Source organism: Saccopteryx bilineata, chromosome 1 (assembly GCF_036850765.1).
Source record: "Saccopteryx bilineata isolate mSacBil1 chromosome 1, mSacBil1_pri_phased_curated, whole genome shotgun sequence".
Lineage (NCBI taxonomy): Eukaryota > Metazoa > Chordata > Mammalia > Chiroptera > Emballonuridae > Saccopteryx > Saccopteryx bilineata.
In genome coordinates, this window is record NC_089490.1 from 391,005,034 (window position 1) to 391,022,735 (window position 17,702).

The 17,702-nt window shown below is 37.1% G+C and overlaps 2 protein-coding genes across 2 annotated transcripts; both read left to right on the forward strand.

The window, feature by feature from the left end:
• The first annotated feature begins 444 nt into the window (after positions 1 to 444).
• On the forward strand, positions 445 to 3,092 carry LOC136320761 (olfactory receptor 4A47-like). The gene is made up of 4 exons (XM_066253914.1): positions 445 to 507; positions 634 to 688; positions 789 to 868; positions 2,048 to 3,092. Exons 3-4 carry the CDS (start codon positions 811 to 813, stop codon positions 3,007 to 3,009), a joined length of 1,020 nt encoding a protein of 339 aa, XP_066110011.1. The 5' UTR covers positions 445 to 507; positions 634 to 688; positions 789 to 810; the 3' UTR covers positions 3,010 to 3,092.
• Positions 3,093 to 11,183: 8,091 nt separating this feature from the next.
• On the forward strand, positions 11,184 to 15,367 carry LOC136320762 (olfactory receptor 4A47-like). The gene is made up of 2 exons (XM_066253915.1): positions 11,184 to 11,247; positions 14,334 to 15,367. Exons 1-2 carry the CDS (start codon positions 11,190 to 11,192, stop codon positions 15,293 to 15,295), a joined length of 1,020 nt encoding a protein of 339 aa, XP_066110012.1. The 5' UTR covers positions 11,184 to 11,189; the 3' UTR covers positions 15,296 to 15,367.
• Positions 15,368 to 17,702: the final 2,335 nt, after the last annotated feature.

The window sequence follows — 17,702 nt, forward strand, 5'->3', positions numbered from 1 at the left end:
GTGGTTGCATATTATGTTTCTGCCCAGTTCAGACTTTTCCCCTTTTGGTCATTTGACTTCAAGTTCTTCTTTTATGACTTTCCCCCTAGAGGACATGGTTCTGTGAGTCCTGTCTGCATGGTGATTATCCTGGTGGCATCTCCAGAGATTCAGGATCTACCCTCAGCATTATGATGCAGGTCCCAGTGAATTCAATTAGCAAAGAACTGCCCTTGGAGATGCACCAGTGGAATTGCTCAATAATCTGTGTTGGAGTTCCAGTGTAGATAAAGTGTCTACAGACCTCTGCCCTCACCTCAGAGAGTGTTTGTCAGCATCAGTATTCCCACAGTCAGCTTTTTCAGGGATTGAAATGATGGACTCAGAACCTAAAGTATGTACATGAAGAGAGATAGGAAAGTTATGTACTTAACTTATTCTGACATATTCTCCACCCTCAAGGTAACTCAAAGTTCAGCTGTGCAGTGTGAAGCCTGGCTAGTATGACCGATTAGGAATCATGATGTTGTTAAGGTTCTTTCACTATTTCTGTTTTATTGCTGTAACATACAAACTGAAGAATATTTATCTAAATAATTTATATCTAATTTTTTCTCCCATCCAAATGTTTCTTTAACATTTATTTGTTAGTAGGACAAATTCTGCCGGCAATGAGTATCTTGGGTCTCAGTTCACAGTGAAATTCAGAGTGAGTCAGATTTCCTGTAAGCATGGGAAGAGTAGGTCACCTGGAACCAGTTCAAGGTGTAGTGACGGTGCATGTGTTATCTTGCTCTCTGCATCCACAGAGATGGCATCAGTGCACAAAGGATGAGGAAGAAGGCACCACGGCCCAGAACAGGAATCGAATGGCCCTCTCATGGTGCAGGTAAGTCAGGGAGTGAGTTTATACATAAGATTCTGAGCTAGGCTTTGGAAGAGTATGTTGGTGTAGTTTAAATTCAGTCTTTTAACAGTTCTGTGTGATTCTCATACTTAACTATGTACTTTTGATTACTAAAGTCTGTGGGGATAAATTTAATTCTGTAATAATCTTTGGATATTTTCATATGCTAAAGATCCAGGATAAATTTACGTTATTAACATGAGTATTCTTTTTTTTAATTTTAAGTTTAAAATTTTTTTTTAAAGTTTTAACATTTTTGAATTACAGTTTATATTAAATAATATTCTATATTAGTTTCAGATTTTTAACAAAGTAGTTAGAAAATCATGTAAAACAGTATTTTTGGAAACTAATTTCAAGTGTAACTATTTGGTAATATTTTAATAGGCAGATATTCCTAAATTTTGTGATAGGTTCAATTAATATGTTTTCTAATTAAAAATTAGAGGGTGCTATAGTCTCTGTAGAACTTGATTGAGTGACTGAAGAACCCAAGGTAATGCTGTAGTCATAAGCTCTACAATTTCTTCATTTCTGTTTACAGGTGAATTTTAGCTTCTTATGTGTTTTTTGTCCTTTTTGATTTATTCTTCCTTTATTTGCCTGTTTATGTGATTTACTCCTGTGCTCTTGGGTTGTTTATCTTTAATTTGTTAATTACTTACAGTTCTTAGTCCCTTTTATATATTAACTCTGTTTATGTCCTCTAAAATGTAAATCTCTTCACCAAATGACTTCTGTCTGTTAACCTTATGGTATCTATTTGAGATTTCAGTGATAAGATTATTCCACTTTTAGAGTGGAGAAGTCATCTCTTTTATTAATTAGAAAGTAAACATATGGTCAGTCTTGCTTTAGTTTTTCATTCAACCTCAATCAGTTTTTACTTTTGCATAAGGTCTTAACTAGATGTACACTTTTATTAGCTTCCAGATGGGAAACTACCATGGCAACCCAGTTACTTTATAATGTCTCCTCTTCCCACATATATCTCTAATTATGTGCCTCTCTTCCAGTCTGTGAGATTGCTGAGGTTAGGGACCACTCCTGTTCTTATAATCTCTGAAATTACCGCAACATGATGAAGTATAAGTTTCTTTGTTGAATGAATAAACAGACTATCGTAAGATTTCAAGAAGTCACTAGTAATAATATTTACAGGTAATTTTGTCCTGAACTCTGAAATAAGATGCACAGAAAGACCTATGGAACAAAGGAACAATGTGACTGAGTTTGTCCTCTTGGGGCTCATTCAGAGCCGTCAGGGTCAGAAAATATTATTTGTTGTGTTCCTACTCATTTACATGATGACAATGGTGGGCAACCTACTGATTGTTGTGACAGTCGTGGCCAGCTCAACCCTGGATGCCCCGATGTACTTCTTTCTTGGCTACCTATCATTTATGGATGCTGTATATTCTACTTCCCTTACTCCAAATATGATTATAAACTTACTCTGTGAGAAGAGAACTATTTCCTTCACAGCTTGCATGAGCCAGCTTTTTATAGGACACTTATCTGGTGGTGCCGAGATTTTACTCCTGGTGGTCATGGCCTATGACCGCTACGTGGCCATCTGCAAACCCTTGCATTATATGACGATCATGAATCAGCGAGTGTGCATTCTGCTGCTGCTGTTGGCCTGGGCCGGGGGTTTTGTACATGCTGTAGTTCAACTTCTGCTTGTTTACAACCTTCCCTTCTGTGGCCCCAATGTCATTGACCACTTCATCTGTGACATGTACCCCTTATTGAAACTCGCCTGCACTGACACCTACATTATTGGCCTCATTGTGGTTGCCAACGATGGGGGAATCTGTGTGGTCATCTTTGTGATGTTACTCATCTCCTATGGGGTCATTCTCTACTCCCTGAAGAATCTTACTCAGGATGGGAGACGCAAAGCGTTATCCACCTGTAGCTACCACATTACTGTGGTGTTCCTCTTCTTTGTCCCTTGTATTTTTATGTATGTGAGACCTCCTTCTACGTTACCCATTGATAAATCCTTTGCTGTGTTTTACACTGTGATCACCCCAATGTTGAACCCCTTAATCTATACTCTGAGAAATGGAGAGATGAAAAGTGCCATGAAAAAACTCTGGACCAGAAAAAGGAAATGAGTCAGCCGACAAATGTTTCATCTGTTCTGAGTGAAGAATGGTTCCTTCCAGGAAAGCCGTGTGATTACTTAACTGTAGTTAACTTCTCCTTGGGTTCAATAACTTGGCCATGATGAAAAGCACTTTCTATGTAAATACTTTCAATAATCAAAATATATTTGTAATTTTTATGATTGTGTAATTTAGTATATACATATTGTTTAAGATATATTTTAAGGTGTTAATATCTTATAAGAATATATGTTTAGTTTTTATGTGTAAAATGTCTTTTTTGAGACTATAGCTTTATGATCTATATAATAATGATTTTGTTATGGATAATACTGTATTTTTAATTTAGTTAATAGATTTTTCTCATGTTTTCTCTTAAATAAAGCAATCTTTTTCAGAATGAATAGTACTCATTACAGATTGGATTGAAAAGCTGTGGTACATATATACAATAGAATACTATGGGGCCATGAAAAAGAAAGAAATATTACCTTTTGCAACAACATGGATGGACCTGGAAACTATTATGTTAAGTGAAATAATCCAGGCAGAGAAAGAAAAATATCATATGACCTCACTCATTTGAGAAATCCAATGAACAATGTGAACTGAGGAATGGAATGGAGACAGAGGAGGGATCAAAGGGAGCAGAGGAAAAGAGGACAGAGGGAAAGGGGGTGATAGGATGGGATAAACCTGAAGGGAATGGGGGAGGGTGCTATAGGGAGGGGGGCAAGAGAATATGGGGTAGGGGGGATGCATTCGGGGTGACCCTAGAATCTATGTAAACACAATTAATTAAATAAATAATAATAAAAAACAAAAACAACAAAAAAACCACAGTTCACCCTTTACCCACACAAAGATAGCCCATATTAATATTTGAATTATATTTCTTACTGTTTTATCTGCAAAATACTTTAAATATGTGATTTTTTTCATATTTCTTAGCATGTGAAGGTTGAAGAAGGATGATGTTTCAGAGTTCTAATGCGAATCACAAGGAGGCTAAGTATATAAACACAATCTGAATGAAGAAGGAAGATAGGCAGGAAAATATAGACATCTTACTTATTTTCCTGATTGAGAAATCACATGAACTCCTCTCATGTGGATCAATTTAGTTGGTGTAATATTTTCTTTATAAAAAATGTTTTTTTAAGGTATTATTTATTGATTTTGCAGGGTGGAGACAGAGTGAGTTGTATCAACTCATTGTTGCTTTGCTTCAGTTGTTCATTGGTTGCTTCTCTTACGTGCCTGGACTGGGCTAGCTCAGGGTGTCAAACTGGCGACCTGAGCGTTCCAGGTAGACAGTGTATCCATTGTGTCACCACAGGCCAGGTTGTGTTATATTTTCATGCTATAGATGATTTATTAATTTTCTTAGATAGTTTAGAGTCTGATAACTCCCCTCCTATTTTTCAGTTTCCCATCTCCTTTTTTGCTTATAGTGTTTTGTAACCTTGTAGGCACTCAGACTCTGCCCTGTTATGTATAAAATTAGAGTAATCCTTAATCCATGAGCTTCAAATATGCGATACTGAACCTGACTTGAAATTTTGAGTGATACCACTGTTAAGAAAGATGAGGACAATATGTGCTGTTTTACCTCTCCTATTAATGGAACGCTGATTATTAGGTAATAAAGAGCCCCAAAATATGTTGTTTTATTTAACAGAGACCTTATTGATAAATTCCTCCCAGTGAATCAGGCTTGAAACAAAATTTTGTTTGTCTCTAAGATGGTAGGAAACGCATCATGATTCTGCCCCTGGCTTTAGTCTAGATTAATAAGGGGCTAAAGCTAAGGGGCAATGAGTTCTTCTCAAGGGTAAATCACACTGAAAATTACCCTGAGCTTTATCCCTGTTCTCGTCACATTAAATTTCCTTATATCATTTTAAAGTCTTCACAAACACAGCGGTGTTCACCAATCAATATAAAGCATGTAATTTTTATGAAAATTTATATAATTAATTCTCTACTTTTGCACATTTTTTAAAATCAATTATTATTATTTTAATTATATTTATTTATTTATTCATTTTAGAGGAGAGAGAGAGAGATAGAGAGAGAGAGAGAGAGAGAAGGGGGGAGGAGCAGGAAGCTTCAACTCCCATATGTGCCTTGACCGGGCAAGCCCAGGGTTTTGAACCGACAACCTCAGCATTTCCAGGTCAACGCTTTATCCACTGTGCCACCACAGGTCAGGCTCTACTTTTGCACATTTATATAGACTGAATGTATGTATCCTCTCCAAATATATGACTTAAATTCTTTATAATATGGTGATCTTTGGAGGTAGGGAATTTGGAGGGTGATTAGTTCATGTAGGTGGAATCTTCCTTAATGGAACTAGTGTCCTTGTAAAGGAGACCCCAGAAAGGTCACTTGCCCCTTGCGCCTGGTGGGAATACAGTAACAGGATGGCTGTCTATGAAGTAGGAAGCAGGCCCTCACCAGACACTGAATCTGCCAGCATCTTGGTCTTGGCCTTCCCGCTTCTAGAACTATGAGGAGTAAGTATTTGTTGTCTGAGTTATTCTATTATAGCAGCCCAAGTGGAATAAAACAGGCAGTTAGTTAATTTTCAAATTTGTTATATCTAACCGCTATGCTGTACACCTGAAAATAATACCAAATTATTGAATGTAAACTGTATTTAAAAAATAAAAATTTCAAAACTATGTAGTATTCTGTGAAAACAGAAATGCTTTTGGTATTTATTTTTCTTTCTTTTCTATATTTTTAAATCCTTTGTGTTTGGTTTGGTCTGAGTCTGTTTTTAACTCTTCTTCCAAAAGGAAGGTTTACTATAGATTCTTGCTGACTCATTTGCACTAAACTTTATTGTTATTGTAGCCTTAACTAGTCATTCATATTGAGAACCTGTTTCCCAGTTTTGCTCTGTGAGGCGATTTTATGCATCATTTTTATATGCAGATCTTGGAGGAAGGGTACACCTTTAGTGTACTATAATGGTGAAGAGAATCGGCTCCAAATGAGATAGTTCTGAGATCAAAACTTAGTTTTGCCAAATATAGTGTGAACTTAGGCAAACTAAAACTCTTTAAGTTTGAATTAAGGGAGAATGATAGAGATAGGTAAGGATAAATAACTCTTGTCAATCTTTATTGCCAACAAATGCTCTAAATCAGGGGTCGGGAACCTATGGCTCGTGAGCCAGATGTGGCTTTTTTTTTTTAAATTTATTTATTCATTTTAGGGAGGAGAGGGAGAGAGAGAGAAAGAGAAAGAGAAAGGGGGGAGGAGCAGGAAGCATCTACTGCCATATGTGCCTTGACCAGGCAAGCCCAGGGATTCAAACCAGCAACCTCAGAGTTCCAGGTTGACACTTTATCCACTGCGCCACCACAGATGTGGCTCTTTTGATGGCTGCATCTGGCTCGCAGACAAATCTTTAATAAAAAAAATAATAACATTAAAAATATAAAACATTCTCATGTATTACAATCCATTCATTTCCTACCTCTCATGTTCATGGTTGCGGGTGGCTGGAGCCAATCACAGCTGTCCTCCGGGATAACACCAAATTTTTATTGGATAATGCTTAACATACACGGGTCGTTGTAGGGCTCTCATGGAATTACATTTTAAAATATGTGGCATTCATGGCTCTCTCAGCCAAAATAGTTCTCGACCCCTGCTCTAAATGCTCAATCATTTTTAGGTATTATGGACATTAAAAAAAAAATTATTAGGATCTCTAACTATATAGAACCACTCATTAAGCTAATAGTTTTGAGTATTAGAAGGGATAACACATAATTTCTCTGTCCCTGCTGTGAAGAAGAGTACTCTGAGCGGACTGGCCTTGTAGAATATCTTGGGGGCTGCCGTGCTTTCTAACATCCTTTGCCGTATATCGAACCACTCGGTCCTGGTTTTCTGGACTCCATTGGCCTCATGTCTCCGAGGCCTTGTGGCTGATCCATTTATAGATGTGATTTTCTCCTCACAAGCCCTGATCAAAGGGCCAGAAGGTCATTTTCCAGTGAACCTGAGGACAACACAGCAGGCAACCAGAATATGAACGTAACACGTGAGATATTTGTTTAGAGATGATAATATGGTGCATAGGTAAGAACAGATTTGGGAGTCAGATTTCCTGGGTTTGAATGTGGCCTGGGAAAGTTATTTAACCTTTCTACCTTTTACTGTGTTTTCTTTACCTTTTAAAGTGGTAATGATAATACCTATCTTATAAAATTTTGGGGCCAATTAAATGAGTTAATATATGTTAAGTGCTTATGAAAGTTCCTGGCACATAGTAAACATTATAAAAGTGTCTTAAAAAGGAAGAAAAAATATTGACTGGTGCTGATGGTACTTCTAGTCGGGGCAGATCTGAACTTATTTCTCTTCTTGAACTAGCAAGGGCCTCATTCTGTTCTGATGAGGACCTCTGTGGCTGTTCCTTTGATCCCTGGATTCTTAAGTGAAAAAAGCATCCCTTTATACGACCAATATTCTGTCAGGTAACTTCTCCTGTGTACTTCACGCAAGGACATTTATGTCTTTTAGGGTTGTTCAGCCTGTTAGCAGCAGAGTTTTGGGTGGTGTTGAAGGAATTTGGTTATGGAGTTAACACAGCTAGTATTGAATTCTATCTCGTTAGTTCTGGTAACATTGCACGTATTTCGGAAGCTCTCAGATCTTGTTTTAATCTGAGTTCACTTAGAGGAACTTGGTAGAAGGAAGGTTATCAGTTTAACCAAGTTTACACCAACTTATATAACTGGCCTTTGTTTGGGAATATTCATGTTATCTGTTCTTTTGAGTGAGCTTTAGCAGTTTTTGTTCTATAAGGTATTGGTCCCTTTAAATTGTCACATTTACTGGGTTGCCAAGGACCCAGGTTCGAGACCCCGAAATTGCCATTTTGAGTGCAAGCTCATCTGGCTTCAGCAAAATAAAAAAAAAATGCTCACCAGCTTAGACCCAAGGTCGCTGGCTCGAGCAAGGGGTTACTCGGTCTGCTGAAGGCCTGCGGTCAAGGCACATATGAGAAAGCAATCAATGAACAACGAGGGTGTCGCAATGAAAAACTGATGATTGATGCTTCTCATCTCTCTCCGTTCCTGTCTGTCTGTCCCTATCTATCTTTCTCTCTGTCCCTGTAAAGAAAAAAACAAAACAAAAAAAACCCTTTAATGCCTGACCTGTGGTGGCGCAGTGGATAAAGCGTCAACCTGGAAATGCTGAGGTTGCCGGTTCAAAACCCTGGGCTTGCCTGTCAAGGTACATATGGGAGTTGATGCTTCCTGCTCCTCCCCCTTCTCTCTCTCTCTCTTCTCTAAAATGAATAAATAAAGTCTTAAGAAAATAAAGAGACATGAAAACGAAATGTAATATGTAATCCTGGATTAGATGTTGAATTAGAAAAAAATTCTATAAAAAACATTAAAAAAATTGTCACATTTATGAGCATAGATCTATCTATAGTATTTGTTACCCTTTTTATGTTTGTAAATTTGTATTATGTTCTCTTTTTCTTTCCTGAATTTGTAATTTTTGTGTTCTCTCTTTTTCATTCTAGATTAGTCTGGTTAGAAGATTATCAATCTTTATGATTTTATTTCTTTATCCATTTGCTTTTCTGGATCCTTTTTCTGTTTTCAGTTCCATTGACTCACACATATTTTGCTTGGAACTTGTGAGAATTTGTTTCCTATTAGTCTGCTTTTAGGTTTAGGTTTTGTAAGTTTTCTTCCCTTATAGTTTAAAGCTTAAAGTAGGTCAGAGGCATCTTTGCACATTATTATTCTAATTGTAACTAACGTATGTCTGTCATGGCATAAGCAGAAAGATTCATATAAAGAGAAGGAAAATTATTTTTTTAACACCATCCTAAATAAGAAATACAGATTTTAGTGTTTTATTATTTAGCATAATACTGATGTTGGGTTTAAAAATTTTACTTCTCTTTTTAATTTTTCTTTTAATTTATAAAATTAACTTTAACAGTGTAATATTGATCAATAAGTGTACATAGGTTTCAGGTAAACATTTCTACAGCATTTGAACAGTTGATTATGTTGTATACCCATCAGCCAAAGTCAAATCATTTTCTGTCACCTTACAATTGTCCCTCTCTATACCTTCCCCCAAATGTCCTACTCCCTCTGGTAACCACTGCACTTTTATCTATGTCCATGAGTCTCTGTTTTATATCCCATCTATGTGTGAAATCATACAGTTCTTAGCTTTTTCTGATTTACTTATTTCACTCAGCATAATGTTCTCAAGGTCCTTCCATGTTGTCATAAATGACACTATGTCATCATTTCTTATGGCTGAGTAGTATTCCATTGTATACATGTACCACATCTTTTTTTTTATCCAATCTTCTGTTTATTTTATACTAAGAAAAATTCTTGTATTTTTATACTGTAACAATAAAAGTGAGAATTAATTACTATGCTTGAGAAAACTCTTGTATGATGGGTATACAACATAATCGAATGTCAAAATGATATGGAAATGTTTTCTCTAAATCTATGTACTCTAGTTGACCAATACCACCCTGTTAAAATTAATTGTCTAAATAAAATAAAATAAAATAAAATAAAAAGAAACCTCTGAATATGATCAATTGTTCCTTAACCTATTTTCATGAAATATAGGTAAATTTTAAAATATTTAATTATCATTGTACTTGGAAGGTTACATCAGAACAAGATAAGAACACAAGGACCAGATTTACCCTTCTGTGTAAAACAAGTAATTGCATCACAAGAAACAATGATTTTCCAAGACAGTAGTCAGAAACATTTGACAGTGGCCACTGAAAGATAGGAAACAAACAAGTTGAGCCCAAGATTATCCCAGCCAGTTGGCTTTAAGACATTTCCATGCTGTACTGCAGAGGGAAATACCCAGGAGAATCGTGGCCGAGTCCTTTGGTAGAGTTGGGAGATGAAGCTCAGAGTCCATGGACCAAGGCAGCTTGGTTACGAGGACAGAACATAGGAGGTGGTGGAGCTGCCAAAGGAGAGTAATTTAGACTTGTGTTCCTTAATGTGTAAATAATGGGGAAATGTTGTAATGTATTTGTTATCAATTTCTAGTTGAATTTTATTTGATTTAAGTCCTTTTAAATGCATCACAACTTATGGGCTAGTGTACAGTCATTTTTGGTGAATGAACACTTAGAGACACATGGAACAGTCCCACTGTGTTCTCTTTCCCCACGCCCATTGCAGCAGTCTTTCAACTTGCCTGTCTGAAACCATGTGAGAAACTGTGTGACAAACTCTATCTGCATTGGAAACAAGTTATAAGTTATTTGTTCTAGAAATAACATGCATCATCTTCTGGAAGTTAGTTCCGATGTCATCTGCAAAGACACGGCGTTAGCAGGTTTGCCTAAGGTCATGATTTAAACGAGAGTGGTTGCATATTATGTTTCTGCCCAGTCCAGATTTTTCCCTTTTTGGTCAAGACTTCAAGTTCTTCTTTTATGACTTTCCCCCTAGAGGACATGGTTCTGTGAGTCCTGTCTGCATGGTGATTATCCTGGTGGCATCTCTGGAGATGCAGGATCTACCCTCAGCATTATGATGCAGGTCCCAGTGAATTCAATTAGCAAAGCACTGCCCTTGGAGATGCACCAGTGGAATTGCTCAATAATCTGTGTTGGAGTTCCAGTGTAGATAAAGTGTCTACAGACCTCTGCCCTCACCTCAGAGAGTGTTTGTCAGCATCAGTATTCCCACAGTCAGCTTTTTCAGGGATTGAGACGATGGACTCAGAACCTAAAGTATGTACATGAAGTTATTCTCCATCCACCCTCCAGGTAACTCGAAGTTCAGCTGTGCAGTATGGAGCCTGGCCAGTTGTTAGGAATCATGATGTTGTTAAGGTTCTTTCACTATTTCAGTTTTATTGCTGTAACACACAAACTGAAAAATATTTATCTAAATAATTTATATCTAATTTTTTCTCCCATCCAAATGTTTCTTTAACATTTATTTGTTAGTAGGACAAATTTCGCCGGCAATGAATATGTTGGGTCTCACTCAGTTTACAGTGAAATTCAGAGTGAGTCAGATTTCCTGTAAGCATGGGAAGAGTAGGTCACCTGGAACCAGATCGAGGTGCAGTGACGGTACATGTGTTATCTTGCTCTCTGCATCCACAGAGATGGCATCAGTGCACAAAGGATGAGGGAGAAGGCACCACGGCCCAGAACAGGAATCGAATGGCCCTCTCATGGTGCAGGTAAGTCAGGGAGTGCGTTTATACATAAGATTCTGAGCTAGGCTTTGGAAGAGCATGTTGGTGTAGTTTAAATTCAGTCTTTTAACAGTTCTGTGTGATTCTCATACTTAGCCATGTCCTTTTTTAATTTTTTTATTTATGATTTTAATTTGTGTTTACATAGATTCAAGTGTCCCACTGAATATATCTCCTGCCACCCCTTACTCCCCTCGGCACCCCCTTGCCCCCTCACCCCAGTGCCTTCCCCCCTTCCCTCCAGGATTTGCTGTCCTGTTCTCTATAATACTATGTTATGTATATATAATTTCATTAATCTCTTTCCCTTCTCTGTCCTTTTGATTACTAAACTATGTGGGGATTAATTTAGTTCGGTAATACTCTTTTGGATATTTTCACACAATATAAATATGCACAATAAATTTACCTGTATTTATTTATTTTATAAATGATTATTGATTGGTGTTAGACATAGAGGAGGTGGGGGAGAGAGAGGGAAACATCAATTCATTCTCCCACATATTTATGCATTCATGGATGATTCTTTTCTGTGTCCTGACTGGGGATCGAACCTATAAACCTGGCATATCTGGATACCACTCTCACCAACTGAGCTACTAGTCAGGGTTCAAATGATCTTTTTAACATCAGTATTCTTTGTTTATTTTAACTGAAAAGTTTTTAAAATAACAGTTTACATAAAATATTCTGTATTAGTTTCAGAGCAAAGAGGTTAGAAAATCATGGACTTCAGTATATTCTTGGAAACTCATTTCATGTGTAAGTGGTAAAATTTTAATAAGCAGATATTTTAAAATCTTGTGATAGGTTCAGTTCATATGTTCTGTAAGCATTGTTTGTTATTCTATTAAAAATTAGAGGATGCTGTAGCATGTGAAGAATTTGATTCTACTTTTGATGTTGGCTTTGAATATCTAAGGTAATACTGTAGTAAGAAAACTCTTCAGTTTCTATGTTTCTGTTTCAAGGTCAGTCTTCACCTTAGGTGAGCCTGTTGTCTTTTTGCACCTAATATAACATACATACTTTTGGAATGTCAAATAATCCCCTTCAAAGCACAACCACCACCGGAGCAGAGACCCTAAATCTCCTTATTGTTATTATTATTGTGTTAATGTTAATTGTTAACTATCCTATCCAACTAGCCTTTGTAAAGAAGTATATGTCTATTTTTTTTAGTATATGTCTATTTTTTAAGCTACTTATCCAATCCTAGATATTTCTCAGCTTTTTTTCCTCCCACCTGCCTAATTGATCGCTAATGAATTTCATGTAACCCCCTTAAGTCTGTCTTCTCCTGTGATTCTCCCTTTTTTTTTTGAGAGAGAAACAGATAGACAGACAGACAGCAAGGGGAAGAAATGAGAAGAATCAACTTATAGTTGTGTTACTTTAGTTGTTCATTAACTGCTTCTCATATGTGCCTTGACCCTGGGGGTTCCAGCTGAGCCAGTGACCCTTGCTCAAGCTACTGACCATGAGCTCAAGCCAGTGACCTTGGGCTCAAGCCAGCAACCTTGGGCTTCAAGCCAGCACCTTTGGGCTCAAGCCAGTGACCATGGGGTCATTTTAATGATCTCATACTCAAGCTGGTGACTCCACTCTCAAGCTAGTGAGCCTGTTCTCAAACTGGTTGCATTCAAGCTGAAGCTGGTTACCTTGTGATTTTGAACCTGGGGCCACAGAGCCCCAGGATGACACTCTATCTACTGTGCCACCACCAGTCAGGCTCCTTTGATTCTAATTTATAAAATATGTGGTAAAACTGCCACTTTCCGGATCATTTTCTTAAACACGTGTTTGGTTGTATTTAAACATCCACTGCTAATAACATTAGTTGGACTCATGCCAGTGATAGCATCATTATTAAAAATGTTAGAAAAAAAAGAGTAAGTGATAAAACTGGGTTTCCAGAGCATTTTCTCAATACATTGAGATTTTGTTTCCTGATAATTGAGGTCAGTGTGGCTCAAATAAACTCATAAAAATTCTTAAAAAATTAAAAAAATTCTGACTTGAGAAGCGGGGAGGCAGAGAGACAGCATCCTGCATGCGCCCAGCAGGGATCCAACTGGCATGTCCACTAGGGGACGACGGTCTGCCATTCTGGGGCATTGCTCCATGCAACCAGAGCTATTCTAGAGCCTGAGGTGGAGGCCATGGAGCCGTCCTCAGTGCCCGAGCCAACTTGACTCCAGTGGAGCGGTGGCTGCGGGGGGTGGGGCGCAAGGGTGAAGAGAGAGAGAGAAAGGAGAGGGGGAAAGGTGGAGAAGCAAATGGGCTCCTCTCCTGTGTGCCCTGTCTGGGAATTGAACCCAGAACATCTATATGCTGGGCTGACTCTCTACCACTGAGCCAACCGGCCAGGGCCAACTCATAAAAATTCTTACAAGAAAAAAGTTTCAGCATCTTATATGTTCTTTGGCCATTTGATTTAGTTTTCCTTTATTTGCTTGTTTATGTTATTTACCCACTTTGCTATTGGTTTGTTTGTCTTTAATTTGTTAATTATTTAGAACCCTTTGTTTGTTTTAGATATTAACTCTGTGTATGTCCTCTAAAATGTAAATCTCTTCACCAAACGACTTTTGTTTTTGACTTTATGGTATCTTCATATTTATAATTCTTTACAACAATTTGATATTATCCATTTGGGAGTTTGGTGATAAGTTTTAATTCTCTATGCTCTAGTGTATTGAAATCATCTCTTTTATTAACTAGAAATACATATAACGTAAATCTTGCTTTAGTTTTTCATTCAACCTTTATTCAGTTTTTATTTTTGCATAAGGTCTAAGCTATATGTATATTTTTATTAGCTCCCAGATGGGAAGCTATTGTGATAATCCACTTATATTATAATGTCTTCTTTTCCCACATATACTTCTAATTATGTGTCTCTCCACTAGTCTTTGAGATTGCTGAGGTTAGGGACCATGTCTTAATCAACCTCATGTTTGTATAACCTGTGAAATTACTGCAACAAGATAAAGCATAATGTTTCTTTGTTCAATGAATGAACAGATTATTTTAAGATTTCAGGAAGTCACTAGTAATAATATTTACAGGTAATTTTGTCCTGAACTCTGAAATAAGATGCACAGAAAGACCTATGGAACAAAGGAACAATGTGACTGAGTTTGTCCTCTTGGGGCTCATTCAGAGCCGTCAGGGTCAGAAAATATTATTTGTTGTGTTCTTACTCATTTACATGGTGACAATGGTGGACAACCTACTGATTGTCGTGACAGTCGTGGCCAGCTCAACCCTGGATGCCCCGATGTACTTCTTTCTTGGCTACCTATCATTTATGGATGCTGTATATTCTACTTCCGTTACCCCAAATATGATTATAGACTTACTCTCTGAGAAGAAAACTATTTCCTTCACAGCTTGCATGAGCCAGCTTTTTATAGGACACTTATCTGGTGGTGCCGAGATTTTACTCCTGGTGGTCATGGCCTATGACCGCTACGTGGCCATCTGCAAACCCTTGCATTATATGACGATCATGAATCAGCGAGTGTGCATTCTCCTGATGCTGTTGACCTGGGTTGGAGGTTTTGTACATGCTGTAGTTCAACTTCTGCTTGTTTACAACCTTCCCTTCTGTGGCCCCAATGTCATTGACCACTTCATCTGTGACATGTACCCCTTATTGAAACTTGCGTGCACTGACACCTACATTATTGGCCTCATTGTGGTCATCAATGATGTGGTAATCTGTGTGGTCATCTTTGTGCTGTTACTCATCTCCTATGGGGTTATTCTCTACTCCCTGAAGAATCTTACTCAGGAAGGGAAACACAAAGCCTTATCCACCTGTGGCTCTCACATTACTGTGGTGGTCCTCTTCTTTGTCCCTTGTATTTTTATGTATGTGAGACCTCCTTCTACATTACCCATTGATAAATTCTTGACTGTGCTTTATACCGTGATCACCCCAATGTTGAACCCCTTAATCTATACTTTGAGAAATGGAGAGATGAAAAGTGCCATGAAAAAACTCTGGACCAGAAAAAGGAAATGAGTCAGCCGACAAATGTTTCATCTGTTCTGAGTGAAGAATGGTTCCTTCCAGGAAAGCCGTGTGATTATTTAACTGTAGTTAACTTCTCCTTGGGTTCAATAACTTGGCCATGATGAAAAGCACTTTCTATGTAAATACTTTCAATGATCAAAATATATTTGTAATATTTTTTATAATTTCTAACTCAGTATATACATTTTGCTTAAGATATATTTTTAAGATTTTTATAATTTCTTAGAAAAATATGTTTCATTTTTATATAAAAATGTCTCTTTTGAGACTGTAGGTTCATGTTCTATATGATGAGTTTGCTATAGTTACTACTGTGAATTTATTTTAGTTAATGGAAGATTTTGTTTTTTAAATAATATAATCTTTTTCAGAATGAATAGTACTCTTTACAGATCTCAGATAATAAAATAAGAAATAAGACATAAAATCGTGGTTTACTTCTACCCACACAAAGATAGCCCATATTAATATTTCAAGTGCATATTTTATTTTTGTATCTGCTAAATACTTTAAATATGTAATTTTTTATATTTCTTAGCATTTGAAGGCTGAAGAATGATGTCTCAGGGTTCTAATATTAATTATAAGGAAGCTAAGTATATAAAAATAATCTGAATGAACAAGGCAGATATGCAGAAAAATAGCTAAATCTTATGGGTTTTCCTGATTGGGAAATCACATTATCTCTTCATGTGGATCAACTTAGTTGGTGTTATATTTTCACAAAGACGATCCATTTAATGTTCTTAGATAGTTTAGAATATATGATACGTTCCCGGCTATATTTCAATATCCTATCTCTTTTGTTGCTTATATGTCGTGTTTTGTAACCTTTTGTAGAAATCCAGACTCTGTCATTTACACACACACACACACACACACGGACAAAAGTAAGTTTTCAATTGCTCATATGGGTATTAATACAATAATTAATAAATAATACTGCAATAATAAATTGTTTCACGTACTCACAGTTGTAAACCTACTTTTGCACCACCCTGCATATAAAACCAGAATGCTCTATAATTTATGAGTTTCAAATATGCAGTGCAGATCTTGACCATATATTTTGGATGATATAAGAAAGATGCTGTTGATATATGCTAGTCTTACCTCTCATTAATGGAATGCTGATTATTAGGTAACAAAAAGGCCAGAATATATTGTTTTATTTAACAGAAACCTCATTTATAACATCCTATCTATGAATCAGGCTTGAAACAAAATTTTGTATGTTTCTAAGATGGGAGGAAGCATGTGGCCAAAGAAACTGCCTCTGTATTTAATCTGGAGTCATAAGGGGCTGAGGTTAGTGGGCAATGAGTCCTTCTCAAGGGTAAATCACACTGAAAACCTTATATTGTGAGTTTTATCCATGTTCTTATTACATGGAGTTTCCTTGTATCATCTGAGTCTTCCCAAACATAAGGCTATTCACCAAAGAATATAAACTAGGTGATTTTTATCAGAATTTATATCATTAATTCTTCCACTTCTGCACATTTATATAGACTAAATGTCCCCCTGCTCCCAAATTCATGACTTAAATTCTTTGTAATATGGTGGTATTTGGAGGTGGGGACTTTACAAGGTGATTAGGTCATGAAGGTGTGGAAAGTCCTAATGAATAGAATTAGTGTCCTTATAAAGAGACCCCGAAGACCTCACTTGCTCCTTATGCCAGATGAAGACACAGAAAAAATAAAATAATGGCAGTCTATGAACTAGGAAGTAGGCACTCATCAGACACTGAATCTGCCAGCACCTTGATCTTGGTCTTCCCAGCTTCTGGAAGTGTGAGGAATAAATGTTTGTTGTTTACCACCCAGTCTATGTGCATTTCTTGGTCCAACTTCTCTTTGTGCACAGACTTCCCTTCTGTGGTCCCAATGTCATTGACCACTTCCTCTGTGACATGGACCCCTTCTTGGAACTTGCCTGCAATGACACCTACTTTGTAGGCCTCACTGTGGTTACCAATGGCGGAGCAATCTGTATGGTCATCTTTATTTTTCTATTAATCTCCTATGGAGTCACCCTAAATTCTCTTAAAGTTCACAGTCAGTGAGAAAGGCACAAAGCCCTGTCTACCTGCAGTTCCCACATGGTGGTGGTAGACGCTCTTTTTTTTGTTGTTCCCTGTATCTTCATGTATGTTAGACCTGTTTCTAACTTCCCCATTAATAAATCCATAACAGTAGTTTTCACTGTTATCACTCCCATGTTGAATCCTTTAATACTGTATACACTTTGAGAAATTTGGGAAGGAACAATGCTATGAAAAAAAACAATTGGTGTAAAAAGTTAACTGTCAAATGAAAATGTGTCACCCATACTGAATACATTTGTTACTAATTCTGAGGCGACAAACAGGAAACGCATTCTAACAATGGAT